At 42.2% G+C, this 17,781-nt stretch overlaps 2 protein-coding genes across 5 annotated transcripts in view; one reads left to right on the top strand and one right to left on the bottom strand.

Moving 5' to 3' along the window:
• Positions 1-8,865, top strand: part of engase (endo-beta-N-acetylglucosaminidase) — a 37,188-nt gene extending 28,323 nt beyond the window's left edge. For 3 of the 4 annotated variants that reach the window (XM_086055380.1, XM_086055379.1, XM_086055382.1), the window contains 3 exons: positions 2,879-2,978; positions 5,125-5,236; positions 7,004-8,865. In XM_086055380.1, coding sequence (XP_085911506.1) covers positions 2,879-2,978; positions 5,125-5,236; positions 7,004-7,411 — 620 coding nt within the window. In that variant the 3' untranslated portion in view covers positions 7,412-8,865. Of the gene's footprint in view, positions 1-551; positions 973-2,878; positions 2,979-5,124; positions 5,237-7,003 lie in introns of those variants that run through there. The other variant, XM_086055381.1, reaches the window with a different exon arrangement.
• Positions 8,866-17,777: 8,912 nt separating this feature from the next.
• Positions 17,778-17,781, bottom strand: part of timm29 (translocase of inner mitochondrial membrane 29) — a 4,959-nt gene continuing 4,955 nt past the window's right edge. Inside the window, exon 2 of the mRNA XM_086055728.1 lies at positions 17,778-17,781. This exon is cut by the window's right edge and continues 807 nt beyond it. The gene's annotated coding sequence lies outside the window, so the exon portion shown is untranslated.

Below are 17,781 nucleotides of genomic sequence, written 5' to 3'. Positions count from 1 at the left end.
GAAAACTCGCTAACCCTTATATAACTATATAATAACTCATTACCCACTTTTTATATTAATTTATTTTTGTATTTATTTTTGGTTTAGTTTTACTTCTTTGAATGACAATGCGTCATTCTCTACAGAATCATTCATGGTTGGCTTGATTATTTGTTGGTTTTCAAATACTTATTTTACGTGAAGTATAGTTTTAAACTACATTACCAAAGTAGGACTACCAGGTTTATCTTAAACCACTTTCCAAATGTTTTACCAAGGTTAACTAGGGCAGCAGCCTGGCTTGAGTTTGCTGAAGATGAAGGTCTCCAAATTGGCTAAGGTCTTTAAAAGGTGTAACGAGTATCGACAATTCGCCACTTTCAACATTTCCACAACCTCAAGAAACTAGGGGTGGAAGGGTTGAAAAACGACAAAACCGATCGGTGCAAGCATTTCGGTTCAATCCCAGTTATTCCATCAGTTCACTTTTGTATTGTTTTTCCCCTCATGAGCGCTAATCGAAGATGGTGGTGTGCATGGTAACAGCAGCGTGTCATGATATATTCTTCCAGCGGTGCGGCAGCCAATCAATCATATTGCAGTGAGGCGGATCCAACCTCTGCATCAGCATCGGGAACCATCTCTCCTGAGTCTTAATCTATCCAACGCAAGATTTCGGGTTAATAAAACGTATTTTGGAATTAGTACTGGCTGGAAATTGCAATGTTCAAGTCTGAAGTGTTTTGTTTCTCACTGAAACTCGATTTAGTCCGATGATAATAATATATATATATATATATATCAATCAATCACACACACACACACAGAGCTGGGCGTTCCGTCTATCTAACGGACCGGTCCGTTTATCCGTCACTGACGGACGCCCGTTTTGGTGACGGTTGATGAATGACAGGAACATTTTTAAAATAGACTGATTAAGCATATCGTCAATGTCCTGTGAAAACACTTATCTCCAATTTTGGAAACTTTTTTAATTTTAATTTTTTTAAATTTTAATTAATTATATGTTATAATATATATATATATATATATATATATATATATATATATATATATATATATATATATATATATATGTTATATATATATATATATATATATGTTATATATATATATATATATATATATGTTATATATATATATAACATATATATTATATATATATATATTATATATATATATATATATATGTTATATATATATATATATATATATGTTATATATATATATAACATATATATTATATATATATATATAACATATATATTATATATATATATATATATATATATATATATATATATATAGTAATTACATTTTGTAATTGATCGCATCAAAATATTTGATGCATTTAACGCATGCGCAGAATGACCGCCGATACATAATCCCACTCAGAAGTGCACAGTGAGCAGCAGAGCGGACGCGTGTCACGCGCGGGAGTATAAAGAAGCATTTCGAAAGATGAGGGCATCTTCAAATCTCAGAAATGCGAATACATTTGTTTGCCTCAGTGACTGAGGATGTAGAGAAGAGGGCTGTCTTTTTTGTGTTTATCAAGTAAATTTAAAGGAGGAACACACGATGTGCTGATACCACCTACAGCATAGCACAGCATAACATAATGAGCCAATCGCCTTTGTGTGCACTTCAGGGACGACTCGGAAAACAAACTCTCAAAATATTACAAGGGCCACATATAAATGTGTGCATCACACACACACACGCACACACTTTATTTGCACACATTTGAAATATTTCTGTCACTGTTCTGAGGCCTTTTTGTTTTTGTAGTGAATAAATACTACAGAAATACTACAGAATGTTAGTAATTTTATTTAAAAAAATAATTTTCATCTCATGAGGATTTGTTGTTGTCATAAAAAAATACATTACCGGTACATATGAACAGTATGTTGAATGTATATATCCGTCCTGTGTCTTTTATCTTTCCATTCCATCATCAATTTACAGAAAAATATGCCATATTTTGGAGATGGTTCGATTTGCGATTAATTACGATCAATTAATTTTTAGGATGTGATTAACTCGATTAAAATTTTATTTCAATCATTTTTATTTCAAAATTTTATTTCAATCATATATATATATATACACATATATATATATATGTATATATATATATTCTTACAATCAAACAACTACAATTAAATAAAAGAACTCACACAAATAAAATACTTTGTTCAGTTACTGTGAAGTTTTGGTGTCGCTGACAGCAGGCCGGCTGCCTCCTGACACATCAAGTGCTGTCAAACGTCTCTGAAGAAGGCGAATGCTGATCACCGAATTTGCACAAGGTCTGAAGAAAGAAGTTTAAAACTTTGACTTAATAAGAAGCCTTAATAAGAACAACACTTCAAGCGGACACTTATAATTTCTTTTCCGAAGCCATGCAGAGTCGCAACATAAGGATGAAAGAGCCATGGGTTGCTGACCCCTGGTTTAGACCATTAAAAGCAGTCAGTCATTTTTCCTGGCAAAGAGTACGTTGGCTTGAAACAGTGGGCCAAAATAGCTCCACAGCGATGCAAAAGATTCATCACCAGTTATCACCAATGGTTGTGTTTATTGTTTATTGCTGCCAAGAGTGGAACAACGCATTTGGTAGGTGGAACAACTTTTTCAAGTTGGGCCAAATTTGTTTGGATTTTCCTTCTCCTCTAAAAGGAAAAAAAAATAATTTTGAAACTTGTTTTTTTTTTTAATTAGGTTGTCTTTGTGAGATTCTTTTTTATGATTTTAATCATTTAAATGTGATATGTAAAACATCAGGTCAGATATCAGGAAAAAGGCAAATACTTTTTCATAACACTTGGTGTATTTTATCTAACACAACATGAATAAAATTTTCTGTCTGCAGTATCAAGTGTGTCTCCAGTTCTACTCCATGAAGGGCACGAGTTAATTCATCAGTTTCCTCATCGACATGACAATTGGAATAATACCGGTTGGACCGTCAGGTAAAACAACTATTAATGTCTACTACGACTACCGGTATAAATGCTGTTGCAGTGCCTGATCTAAACCTGCTTGCTGGCTAAGAATGGATTGGTTGGCCTCCTGTAATATTGCTCTGTCGAACCTCGACAGATTCAAACCACTCTTTAAACTATATGCTCATCGCAACCCATTTTCAATGCCACTTGTCCTTTTTAAGCGTCACAGTAACTGGAGCTTATCCCAGCTTGACTGTTAGAGTAAAGTCAACTGGACGTCAAATGACAGGCCCGAACGGCACTGAACAATTCAGTCATGTCGCACATGTACAGGGTTCTTCAACCACTTTTCTTTAGCTGCAGATCATCTGTGGTAGCATCCTGACCATGCGCCATGACGTACATGTATTCTGTAAATTCAACCGACTCGCTTTCTTTTACAGGGAACATACTAATTCCAATGAGAATGACTCATCACATTAAAGCATTCATTTATTTAAACTAGAGCCACAATTTCTAGACAATTTCATATTTTTGTTATGCTCTGATTTTTTTTTTTTTTTTTCCCCTCCCATTTTGAAAGTGAACTTAGTAGGCAACCCTACTCAATGTTTCTTCCCTCCATCTCATTTACGTCAAAGTGCATGCGTGAGATGCACGTAGCTGGTACCTTGCTTGCCGAATGTAATCTGTTCCATTGCCGCGCTCGGACAAGCCCTTTATCAGACGCGCAACAGTATACCCATATATGGAAGTGCTGACGTAGCGGCCAACCAGGAAGTAAAAAGTGAGGCTTTTCCTCCTGGTTTAAAAAAAATGTATCTTTCATTGTTACAGAAAGAAAGCCCAATCTTCGCCATTTTAAAAAAAGAAAATCAAGAGGAAACAGGATGTCTTTCAGTGTTAATATAGTAAATTCACTTTATTCTTCAAGGCTTCCTCCATTATCCTCATGCCGCGACTTGTAGATAAATCCGCCAAAATTGCAGTAAATCGCTTGCCAGCCCCTCTCCTATTGGAAACACTTGCTGACATCACAACGATGGCGCCATAAAGTAGAATATGTTTCAATCCGAGAGGATTTGGAGTCGTGGTAGACGTCCGAGTACACACGGCGCCGCCCAACAAGCCCCAGACTCTTCTTCCTCATGGGAAGGCATGTCGGTGGAATTGAGGTGCTCTTCTCTCCACTGATTCACACCGTCCCGTGTTGAGGTCAGCAGCACCCCATCCCCATTACAGTGCTGACAGTGCACTGCTTCCCCCTACTGAGACACCAAATGGTGGACCAGAATTCCTTGGAAGCCGTCCGGAAGTTATTCTCCACTGCCTTGCCGAACTCCTCCCACATCTGAGTTTTTGCCTCAGTGACCACCATGGCTGCATTCCATTTGGCTAGCCGGCAGCCATCAGCTGCCTTTGGAGTCCGACAAGCCCAAAAGGCCCTTCAGCTGGAAGGCATCCCTCACTGCCAGTGTCTACCAACAAGGTCAGGGGCTGCCGCCACGACAGGAACAGGTGGTTACCTTACGGCCACAGCTCCGGTCCGCCGCCACAGCAATGGAGGCACAGAACGTTGTCCACTCAGACTCAAATGTCCGCCACCTCCCCCCGGGATGTGGGCAAAGTTGTGCCGGAGGCGGGAGTTGAAACTCTTTGTGACAGGGGATTCTGAGAGATTTTCCAGCAAACCCTCAAAATAGGTGTGGGTCTGCCAGGTCGGACAGGCATCTTTTGCCCCACCCCTTGCCCTCCCACCCCCTGGTCCCGATACATGGGTTGCGATCCGATACGTATTGCGATACTTAAATACTATAAAAATGTATATTAAAAAAAAATGAGGCATGTGTTTCCAAAGTTTTAACTTAAGTGCCATTTGACATTTATTGAAGTGTCACGATTGAAAAGTGCATAAACTGTTCTGTTCCTGATACACAGGAATGCAATAAATAAAACTCCATTCATAAAGCTCTACTTTAAGGACTTCAAATGTTCCAAAAGTATCCTATAGAACGCGCAACACATAACATAAGGTATCGAAAGTATCGGTACTGCATAAAAAGTATCACGATTGCGCTGACATTGCGCTACGATATTTTTTCCCAGTCTTAATATTTATATATTTAACTTGATTCAAGTCTAAATTGTCACTTTGTTCCCATGCTTGTAGGTATTTTAAATTGGACCTACAAGGCTGTATTCTGAGAGAAGTCTGTGTTAACATTCAGCTGGTTGGAGAGCCTTTTGACACAACGTTCAGCTGCAGAATGGGAGAAATCATGGTGAGAACGTCATACTTGTGTTTTGTGAGACAAAGAATGCATTGGACTAATATACTTCAAGGTGACGTATTCTAAAGAAGTGACATTTTAAATGCTTATACAAATAGTTGTGCCCGGCTGACCAAGTATGAAATTACATAGCAAACAAAATCTTTTTTGAGCTTGCCTAATTTCAATATGTTTTTGAGCAAGCAGTTTTGAATATTTGAGTTTGGCATTATGTCCACTGCTTGAGTCATATAGTCTGATAAGTGTAATTTGGCCAACTGTTGCACCCATTTTGGCGCAAAACCAACATCTGCTTTTTTCTTTGATCTGACATCTGATAAGATATCAAATTATTTATTTGGCAAATTATTTATTTATTTTATTATTTTGGCTCTGATGCAAACACTGTCCGCCTCTGTCTACTGTGCCTATTCTAGCACACATTGTCCTTCCCACAGCACCATTTGATTGGTTACCCATTCAGTCAGCCAATCTACAGTGAAAGCCTTGCGTGCATAGAAAATCTGCCTCATGCATTTGCTCACAGTGCTCTCGCACACATGGAGAAACGGAAGGTTTTGCCCAATGAAAGTGGTCCAGAGAGCAGATATGTTTCAGAGGTAAAACTAAGGCAGAAGATTCTAGTAAAATTGAAGTCAACCGGTAACTACTAGTAACAATGATGTGAACTAATTTACGTAATTGTTTCATAAACAAAAGCGGCAATACAGCTAACTCACAATCCCTCCAGACATGCCTGTTAATTACTTGAATTTGCTTAGGGATTGTACTGCATTTTATTTTGGGATTTAGCACTTTAAAAACAATCGCAGAGGCATACTAAGTGCTGTACTTAATCAAAAAATCAGACATATAAAAATAAAGACAGTTAAATCAATATATTAATCTAAAAACAGTAAACACAATAAAACACTTAAAGAATGCCAAGTTTCATGTTGAGCCGAAAGCCAAAGTATAAAAAGATGTGCTTTAAGACTAGTATTAAAGATGGACAAAGAGGGGGCTTGCCACAAAGTTGCCAACTGTTACGGAATGTCCATATTTATGATATAATGACGAATATGCAAATGATACAGAATCTTCCAATGCTTTCAAGTGTCCAGTGTTGTGGAATAGTGACCAACAACAGTTATGCAAATATGTAGAGAGTTGAACCTACAATAGTGAATATGGCAAGACTGTCACATGGGGATGTCCAAAATTGGCACAAGTTTTTTAAAAATCTGTTGGCCGATAATACATTTCAGTTAACTTTATTAAAGATTCTACTGACCCTAGGAACACTCTGCACATTTTGGTTTTGTTTGAAATCAAAACAAAGATAAGTCAAAGTTTAACATTTGTGTCTTTTTGACATTTTTGAGAACATTATTTACTGTCGAAAACTATAGGGAGTAATTGTTTAAGTCTTCATGTAACGTTTGAAGACATGCTGATGACCCTGGGAGTGCCCTGAACTTTGTTATAATTTTACAACAAAGATGCATAGTGTCAAAAATGTATAATAATAAAAAACATCAACATTATGCAAAAAATGTTCAACAAAGTTAAGAGTTTTAATTTGTTTTATTTTTTGATGCCAATATTTTCCTTTTTACTGAAAATGAATATCGGCTCCAAATATTGGTTATCGGCCTAATTGACTACTAATAATTGGAATCAGCCCTGAAAAAAACCCTATCTCTAGTTTTAAGTGTACATTTGCATTAATAAATGTGTCGACATTGATTATTTGTTTCTCGTCTTCTCTGCTCTAAGTTCCTCAATATAGATAGTCTACACGAGGCCCCTGAGATGGTTCAGGATTTTTGTATCAATGACATCGTGTGGCTGCGTGGTGCTGGTGCATCTCCCCGCTCTACTTCGTGCTGCTTGTATCTCAACGCAACACTACAATGGGGATACCCGATGGAGCTTGTACGGCACTTCAAGGTGTACTGGCGCCCGCTGACAGGTCCAAATCACAAAGGCTCTGCAGGTGAACTGGTTGTGGTGGGCCGGGCCTATTCCAAACTTTATAGGATAACTGAACTCCCAGTGCTTGAGCCCCCAGGCCAGCTGGAACTTCTGGTGGAGCCAGTAACTTGGAAGGGGTTCCCTCTCCCAATGAGCTGTTGGGGAAGAAGTAGTGTCAGCTACACTGAGATTGAATGTGAAAATGTATGAGGAAAAAAAAAAATTTTTTTTTTTTTGGTGATTAATGTAATGTATACCCTTGTATACAAAGCATAATCTGCTTAATTGCATGCTGTAGTAATTAGGGGTGTAACGATTTTTGTATTCATCCCGAACCATCTCGAAAGTCAACGCCTGAGACCAAGTGACCACCACATTTGTTTTTTTAAGAAGAAATAGATCAAAACAAATGTAGAAGAAAAATGGCGAGTGCGGGAGAAAGCATGGAGCTAGTGGTGTCTGCAATATTCAAATCAGCCGTTTGTATAGTGTATTGTATATGTAGTATAATCAACCGGGAACATTTCGGCTTCCATACGGTAGCGATGGCGTGCGAGCGGTGGAGCGAACAAGAACTGTGTGTCGTCGTTGTTGGGCCTCCGTTTGGTATGTTGCACGTAACACTTCAAACATGTTAACATCACCCCAGTACAGTTACCGGGGGTAGAAAAAAGAAACACGCTCGCTCAACACCAACAACTTATCCCCGCTACTTTTAAGCAGCCCGGAGAAGTGAAAGCAGACGGAGCCAACGATATTTGTAATTACTGGCATATACACAGCAACATCTATGCGCCCATCTATGCTTTAGTCAAGGAGCCGGGCTTCAAACGTTTATTAAACATGCTGGAGCCCCGTCACAATGTTCCATCCCGGGTGCATATTAGCAAGACCGCGCTCCCTGTCATATGCAATCGCACAAGAGCCGTGGTGGAGCATGACCTGTCCCCTGCTGCGCCCTAACTCTTGGAACCAAGTTAAAAGTTACTAGTTGGCAGAGCTGGGCACTTGACCCTTTTTTGCTGGTCCGGCCGCGACCCTCCACCTTTGACCTGGGTATACTTCCGGCCGCGACCCCCCGCCTATATTAAAAAAAATTATTATGAAGCCTAAGCTGAGATGAAATTTATACGCCTCGCGACCACGTCAAACGCATGAGGGCCGATTAGTGGGCCGGACTAAAATCCACTTCCGGCCTTGCTTAGTCCAGCCATTTTTAAAAATTTGTCACCCACCATCCCTCCGCCCTAAAAATGGGCATCCAGCCGGGCCGAAGGTACCGGTCCGACCCAGGGACGGACTGCCCAGCTCTGCTAGTTGGCAAGTGCTACCTGACTTTATCTGCAACCTCATTCTATCCATACAAGAAAGGGGGGTTTCCTGTGTTTAATTATTATTATTATTATTATTATTATTATTATTAATGAAAAACCCCAATGCGCAAGTTTTTATTCTATTTTGTGTTTTTATAGCAGGGAATGTTTTTTGGTTTATAGAAAATTGAATTGTAACTTGCTCTCTGTTAAAACTAAAGAAATAAAATAAAAATAAAAAAAAGAATTTTTGAACTGATTTAATGTTTGTTATACTTATCCCTTTCCAGCAACAGTATTTTCCACATGGTTCATTGTGTAACAAATTAAATAAAATGCACTTTGTATGAACTATTCTTGTAATAGAATTGCCTGATTAATTTGTTGTTTACTATTTAGAAATGTAGCATTAAGAAGCCAAAAATGCAGTTTGACACAATTTGAGGTGTTGCACAAAGAATACAAAGCAAATTTTTCAACTCCAGTCTGAAGTTAACGGAAATACATAATAAACTAGAATGTCATTTAGAAGGAAGCGAGCCCAGGGATGACCTAGTATGTGCTGGAGAGACTTGGGGCCCCTTCAGAATCTTCTTTTTGCCTACAAAATTTCCTTTCCTTTCCTGGTGCCTGGATGCAACCTTCAAGCCCCCTTTAGCATAGGTTACTCCTGACCAACCTTTAGGAAAAGATATTACCCACAATTTACAGCAGCAACATTTTAAGACTACGTGAAGACTTTAGAGTTTCGCACTCAAGACTTTAAAACAAATATTTTTAAAAAACTCATTTTAAAATTTGTAATAAAACATTTTCTTTTTCTCAAAGCTGGATTGTCAATGAGGCTAAGAAACTCATACTCGGAGAAACCATTGCACCATGGGGAGAACGTTAATTCCCAGAAGCGATTGTAATCACTTCGCTTACTTTATAAAGTCATTCTTGTTTTTTCAGTAACAGCATAATGCATATTCAATGTAAAAGCAGTTAAACAAATTTGTCCAAATAATATTTAACAAAAAGAGCCCACATGGCGATGACATATTTATTTTTTTTCTACCAAACATGCAAATAAATGAAAGTCTCTCCCGGTCCTCCCAAACACACATGGGGTACGGGTGCAAGCACAAACACAGAAGCAGGGATTATCCCATCACCAAACTCAGAAAACAGGTGAGCAGTGATTGGTCGTTACCTGAGCAACTGTGATGTCATTTTCACTCGACAGCAAGTGGCAAAACGGCTGCACCGGAGATTCGTTTTTGCTGCTTTATTCATATTCCACAAATGCAGTATTAATCAGAATCCCGTGTTTCGACTAGTAGGGATGCATAAAAAATATTGTAAAGAATATTTTTTACTTGACTTCGTTACAGCATGACCTACATTGCGTCGTACATTGCCTTATAACAGGATTGTTTGGTTCCATAATCTCAATAAACGTGATTTTAGTCAAAGAAAAATAGCTTTTAAAATAAAGTGCACCATAAACCAGGCTGGGCGAAATGATTTACAACTGTTCCAGACAAAAATTTATAGCGTAAATTTATCCTGAGAATAAACTACTCATGTGAGCTAGTTACTATAGTTGTGGCCCTCCATTAAAAATTCACTGAATTAGCATTTTTATAGTTAATCATAGTTACAGTAATCAAGATCTAATAATGTTTACTTTCCATACCACTACACTAATTGATTATACAGATTATTTTTAACAAAACTAAATTACAATTACACTGCCCTCCATAAAATAATTATTATTCTTTTTTTTAAGGTTTTCAACACATCTTAATTAGGGGTATCAATAATTTTGGAGGGCACCATATTCGGATCTCATTTCAAGATGAATTTTGAGCTGACAATATTCATAAGACTACTGTAACTTGGAAATTTAAGTCAAGCTGTCTATATTGTATTGGTAGTTGAAGAGCTATAATTGTTTATATTAATGAATTTATGATCTTTTTTAGGACCACTGTACAAGGTGATTGAGGTGAGGCAGGTTATTAGCTGGGTGATGACAGTCCATTCCACAATTTTAGACAGAAAGGCGAGGTTAGAGATGCGCCCGCTATTGCTCATGGTGTCAGGGTTAAGACCAGGTTTTCTAAGAATAAAGGTAACAACAGCCAATTTGAGAGCATGAGTTGAGGTATGAGTTGATGAATTGATGATTGACTGACCAGAAATATAAGTGGGGAAAAAACACAGGGGAAAGCTTTTATGCCTGAAGAAGAGAGCCATGGGGCAGGCATAGCGCTACATCGGGAGTAGGGGTTGCTCTAACCCTGTCAGAAATCTGTGTGGCCTCTGTAAAGGCCTTTTCAGTACTGTATTTTGAAATATATTTTATTCATTTAGTAGTTCAAAAGTATTAAGAAGTGCACAAGTAGCCATTCTGTTCCAATCCAATCCCTGCTTCTGGATTTGGGCTGCAACTGTACCCTATGTGTGTTTGAGAGTGGCGGGGGGAGTTTAATTTATTTGCTTGTTTGGTAAAAAAAAATAATGGCATTGCCCTGTGGTCACTAGTTGTGTATGTAGTTTTTGGGGGTAAATATTGAAAACTCATTTGAATATTGACCATGCTTGTGCTGTTTATTACGTTTTTACTGAAAAAAAAATAGATTGGTTTTATAAAATAAGTGAAGTGGTGAATATTGACTGGACTTCCAAAGCATTCCTGATTAATTCAGTGCCAGAACAGGCCTAAGATTAATCCATATCTGCTTCCAAAACGAGATGTGGTCAAAGTCTGGATTCAGTCAACCATGCAGACATCCTTACATTATTTTATGAGACACCTGGCGACATACAGCAGTTTCTAACAAGGAAATTGCTATTGATGGGTCATTTCTTTGTGATCACTGTCAAAAAGGTGGAGTTGCTATTTAAAGTGGATACGGAAAGTATTCAGACCCCTTGAAATGTTTCACTTTCTGTGTCATTGCAGCCATTTACCAAAATCAAAAAAGTTAATTTTATTTCTCATTAATGTACACTCAGGACCCCATCTTGACAGAAACAAATCAGAAATGTAGAAATTTTTGCAAATTTATTAAAAAAGAACTGAAATACTGTATATGGTCATAAGTATTCACAACATATTTTATATTAAATATTTAACTCATGCTGTCTATTTCTTCTGATCTTCCTTGAGATGGTTTTGCTCCTTTTATTGGAGTCCAGCTCTGTTTAATTAAACTGATTGAACTTGATTAGGAAAGGCACACACCTGTCTATATAAGACCTTACAGCCGACAGTGCATGTCAGAGCAAATGAGAAACATGAGGTCAAAGGAACTGCCAAGGAGATCAGAGACAGATATTGTGGCAAGGCAGAGATCTGGCCAAGGTTATAAAAGAATTTCTGCAGCACTCAAGGTTCCTAAGAGCACACTAGCCTCCATAATCCTCAAGTGGAAGAAGTTTGGGAAGACCACAACTCTTCCTCGACCTGGCCGTCCAGCCAAACTGAGCAATCATGGGAGAAGAGCCTTGGTGAGAGAGGTAAAGATTCTCAACTCAAAGATCACTGTGGCTGAGCTCCAGAGATGCAGTAGAGAGATGGGAGAACAAAGGCAACTATCACTGCAGCCTTCCACCAGTCGGGGATTCATGGCTGAGCCGGACGGAAGCCTCTTCTCAGTGCAAGACACACGAAAGCCTGCATACTTTGCCTAAAAATACACGAAAGACTCCCAGACGATGAGAAATAAGATTCTCTGGTCTGATGATACCAAGATTGAACTTTTTGGTGTTATTCCTAAGCGGTATGTGTGGAGAAACCAGGCACTGCTCATCACCTGCCCAATACAATGAAACGCGGTGGTGGGCAGCATCATGTTGTGGGGGTGTTTTTCTCCTGCAGGGACAGGACGGTTGGTTGAACTTGAAGGAAAGATGAATGCGGCCAAGTACAGAGACATCCTGGAGGAAAACCTCTTCCAGAGTGCTCTGGACCTCAGACTGGGCCGAAGGTTCACCTTTCAACAGGACAATGACTGAAAGCACACAGTTAAAATAACAAAGGAGTGGCTTCAGAACAACTCTGTGACCGTTCTTGATTAGCCCAGATATATATATATATATAAACTCGATTGAGCATCTCTGGAGAGACTTGAAAATGTCTGTCCACCTACATTCACAATCCAACCTGACAGAACTGGAGATGATCTGCAAGGAAGAATGGCAGGATCCCCAAATCCAGGTGTGAAAAACTTGTATCATTCCCAAGAAGACTCATGGCTGCACTAGCTCAAAAGGGTGCTTCTACTCAATACTGAGCACAGGGTCTGAATACTTATGACTGTATGATATTTCAGTTTTTCTTTTTTCATAAATTTGCAAATATTTCTACATTTCTGTTTTTTTTTCTGTCAACATGGGTTGACAATGTATCTGCATGTACATTAATGAGAAATAAAATGAACTTTTTAGATTTTGGCAAATGGCCACAATGACACAGAAAGTGAAGAATTTCAAGGGGTCTGATTACTTTCTGTACCCACTGTGTGTATACATTTTGAAACCATGACTTCTCAGCCAGTTTGCTTGCTATGGTGTGAAAGTAATCATTTTGATTGACGTTGACTGTAAGAATAAAATGTTCTTTACTTATTTTAGAGTTTGCATTCAGATCAATTGAACATTTATTCTTTAAATATGCATTTAACCCATTAAAGCCTGAAGCCCCTCGTGAGACAACTCTCTAAAACCTCCGGTAGTCTTTCGAGTCACTTTTTTTTATTTTGGCAAATGGCTGCAATGACAAAGAAAGTGAAACATTTCAAGGGGTCTGAATACTTTCCGTACCCACTGTATCTACTTGAATTAAAAAAAAAAGGAAAATTTCTTGAATCCATGAAAACTCAATGTTCAATGCAGATTGAAAGGATGAGAAAATCAATTTGGAAGAAAGTAAAATAAGAATATACTAAAAATAATGGCAATTTAAAAAAAATAAAGTAAAACAAATACCGGCTGTTCTTGCGTGTGTTTGCCTCTTACACGCAGTGTGGTGCTGTAACATGCATAGAGTACACACTTAGAATGAGACCAGAACAAAGTTGCGATTGAACTCATTTTTCACAGATTGGGACAAATTTGTGCCTTTGGGTAGTAGTGTTATCTGTGTATGTGTTTCCAAAACGTTTGTGTGTGAATATTTGTTTTCTGAAGGAATAACAGGACCGAAGTCAACGCTATTTTCCCGTTAGCATGTCAATGGGCTCCTCCATTGACTTCATCATTAGCACGACCGATGTTTTAAAAACGAAGCATGTTTTGTACTTAAATATACAATGTGTGGAATGATTCCCTTTGTTTAGTTTTACAGTAAACAACAACTGGTGTGTCATTAAACAGCTTAAAAGATGCAGAATCACATATCGTCGCTGTCCTGCGAAAAACACTAATCTCCAATTTTGGAAACTTTTTTAATTTTCACTTTAATGCGATGTCTGTGACGCGGAAACGTGATTCATGTCAAAATAAGAAAATGAAAATAAAATGGAAGTAAGTGTTTTTCACACGACAGCGACGATATGCTACATGCTTGCTACGCAAGCAATATGGTGCTTTCAGGATACGATCACATCGTGAACTTGTAAAATGCACCGCAAAATTCTGTGCATTAATAGTTTTTCTTCGATTATAGTCTTTTACCCCCCGTGAGCCGTCACCTTATCGTGGTGGAGGGGTTTGCGCGCCCCAATGATCCTAGGAGCTACGTTGTCTGGGGCTTTATGCCCCTGGTAGGGTCACCCATGGCAAACAGGTCCTAGGTGAGGGACCAGACTAAGCACAGCTCAAAATGACCCCTTATGATGAGTAAAATTAACGGACCACGTTTTCCCTCGCCCGGACGCGGGTCACCGGGGCCCCCTTCTGGAGCCAGGCCTGGAGGTGGGGCTCGATGGCGAGCGCCTGGTGGCCGGGCCTGCACCCATGGGGCCCGGCCGGGCTCAGCCCGAAAAGGACACGTGGGTCCCCCTTCCCATGGGCTCACCACTGGTGGGAGGGGCCAAAGGGGTCGGGTGCCGTGTGAGCTGGGCGGCGGCGGAAGACGGGGACCTTGGCGGTCCGATCCCCGGCGGCAAAAACTAGCTCTTGGGACATGGAATGTCACCTCTCTGGCAGGGAAGGAGCCTGAGCTGGTGTGTGAGGCTGAGAGGTTCCGATTAGATATAGTCGGGCTCACCTCCACGCACAGCTTGGGTTCTGGTCCCAGTCCTCTCGAGAGGGGTTGGACACTCTTCCACTCTGGAGTTGCCCAGGGTGAGAGGCGCCGAGCAGGTGTGGGCATACTTATTGCCCCCCGGCTTGGCGCCTGTACATTGGGGTTTACCCCGGTGGACGAGAGGGTAGCCTCCCTCCGCCTGAGGGTGGGGGGACGGGTCCTGACTGTTGTTTGTGCTTATGCACCAAACGGCAGCGCAGAGTACCCACCCTTTTTGGAGTCCTTGGAGGGTGTGCTGGAGGGCGCTCCACCTGGGGACTCCATCGTTCTGCTGGGGGACTTCAATGCTCACGTGGGCAATGACAGTGAGACCTGGAGAGGTGTGATTGGGAGGAACGGCCCCCCCGATCTGAACCCGAGCGGTGTTCGGTTACTGGACTTCTGTGCTCATCACGGATTGTCCATAACGAACACCATGTTCAAGCATAAGGGTGTCCATATGTGCACTTGGCACCAGGATACCCTAGGCCGCAGTTCGATGATCGACTTTGTAGTCGTATCATCGGACTTGCGGCCGCATGTTTTGGACACTCGGGTGAAGAGAGGGGCGGAGCTGTCAACTGATCACCATCTGGTGGTGAGTTGGCTCCGATGGTGGGGGAAAATGCCGGTCCGACCTGGCAGACCCAAACGTATTGTGAGGGTTTGCTGGGAACGTCTTTCAGAATCCCCTGTCAGAAGGAGTTTCAACTCCCACCTCCGGCAGAACTTTTCCCACGTCCCGGGGGAGGCGGGGGACATCGAGTCCGAGTGGACCATGTTTCGTGCCTCCATTGTTGAGGCGGCCGATCGGAGCTGTGGCCGCAAGGTGGTCGGTGCCTGTCGTGGCGGCAATCCCCGAACCCGCTGGTGGACACCAGCGGTAAGGGATGCTGTCCAGCTGAAGAAGGAGTCCTATCGGGCCTTTTTGGCCTGCGGGACCCCGGAGGCAACTGACGGGTACCGGCTGGCCAAGCGGAATGCAGCTCTGGCGGTTGCTGAGGCAAAAACCCGGGTGTGGGAGGAGTTCGGGGAGGCCATGGAAAATGACTTCCGGATGGCTTCGAGGAAATTCTGGTCCACCATCCGGCGTCTCAGGAGGGGGAAGCAGTGCACCATTAACACTGTTTATAGTGGAGATGGGGTGCTGCTGACCTCAACTCGGGACGTTGTGGGTCGGTGGGGAGAGTACTTCGAAGACCTCCTCAATTCCACCGACACGCCTTCCACTGAGGAAGCAGAGCCTGGAGACTCTGAGGTGGGCTCTCCTATCTCTGGGGTTGAAGTAACCGAGATAGTCAAAAAGCTCCTCGGTGGCAAAGCCCCGGGGGTGGATGAGATCCGCCCGGAGTTCATAAAGGCTCTGGATGTTGAGGGGCTGTCATGGTTGACACGTCTCTTCAACATCGCGTGGACATCGGGGACAGTGCCTCTGGATTGGCAGACCGGGGTGGTGGTCCCCCTTTTTAAGAAGGGGGACCGGAGGGTGTGCTCCAATTACAGAGGGATCACACTCCTCAGCCTCCCCGGCAAGGTCTATTCAGGGGTGCTGGAGAGGAGGGTCCGTCGGAAGGTCGAATCCCGGATTCAGGAGGAGCAATGTGGTTTTCGTCCTGGCCGTGGAACAGTGGACCAGCTCTACACCCTCGGCAGGGTCCTCGAGGGTGCATGGGAGTTTGCCCAACCGGTCTACATGTGTTTTGTGGACTTGGAGAAGGCGTTCGACCGTGTCCCTCGGGGAGTTCTGTGGGGGGTGCTTCGGGAGTACGGGGGTACCGATCCCCCTGATAAGGGCTGTCCGGTCCCTGTACCACCGATGCCAGAGTTTGGTCCGAATTGCCGGCAGCAAGTCGGATTCGTTTCCTGTGGGGGTTGGACTCCGCCAAGGCTGCCCTTTGTCACCGATTCTGTTCATAACCTTTATGGACAGAATTTCTAGGCGCAGCCGAGGTGTCGAGGGGGTCCGGTTTGGTGGCCTCAGTATTGCATCTCTGCTTTTTGCAGATGATGTGGTACTGTTGGCTTCTTCAAGCCGCGATCTCCAACTCTCGCTGGAGCGGTTCGCAGCCGAGTGTGAAACGGTCGGAATGAAGATCAGCACCTCCAAATCTGAGACCATGGTCCTCAGTCGGAAAAGGGTGGCGTGCCCTCTCCGGGTCGGGGATGAGATTCTGCCCCAAGTGGAGGAGTTCAAGTATCTTGGGGTCTTGTTCACGAGTGGGGGTAAGATGGAACGGGAGATCGACAGGCGGATCGGTGCAGCGTCTGCTGTGATGCGGACCCTGTATCGGTCTGTCGTGGTGAAGAAGGAGCTTAGCCGAAAGGCGAAGCTCTCAATTTACCGGTCGATCTACGTTCCTACTCTCACCTATGGTCATGAGCTGTGGGTCATGACCGAAAGAACAAGATCTCGGATACAAGCGGCCGAAATGGGTTTCCTTCGCAGGGTGTCCGGGCTCTCCCTTAGAGATAGGGTGAGAAGTTCGGCCATCCCGGAGGGACTCAGAGTCGAGCCGCTGCTCCTCCGCATCGAGAGGAGCCAGTTGAGGTGGCTCGGGCATCTGATTAGGATGCCTCCTGGACGCCTCCCTGGTGAGGTGTTCCGGGCATGTCCCACCGGCAGGAGACCCCGAGGACGACCCAGAACACGCTGGAGAGACTATGTCTCCCGGCTTGCCTGGGAACGCCTTGGGATCCTTCCGGAAGAGCTGGAGGATGTTGCTGGGGAGAGGGAAGTCTGGGCTTCCCTGCTGAAGCTGCTGCCTCCGCGACCCGACTTCGGATAAGCGGGAGATAATGGATGGATGGATGGATATAGTCTTTTAAAGATCGAGAGAAGCTAAAATCACGATTACGTTTCGAATAATCGTCCAGCCCCAGTTGAACGGCCACGAGAAGGCGGTTGATACCAATATCTTCACCAGTTTGCAATACCTTCAAATAAGGCCAATTATTGGCCCGACACCAATACTTGGTATCGGTACTCACCCATCCCTAGTAAAAACACAAACATGTACCATTTGAATTATACAACCACAAAAAATGCA

This window comes from Filicampus tigris, chromosome 16 (assembly GCF_054856515.1).
Source record: "Filicampus tigris isolate MCC_2025a chromosome 16, RoL_Ftig_1.0, whole genome shotgun sequence".
NCBI classification, from domain to species: Eukaryota; Metazoa; Chordata; class Actinopteri; order Syngnathiformes; family Syngnathidae; genus Filicampus; species Filicampus tigris.
Note: the sequence above shows the minus strand (reverse complement) of the source record. Positions and strands in the feature narration are given on the sequence as shown.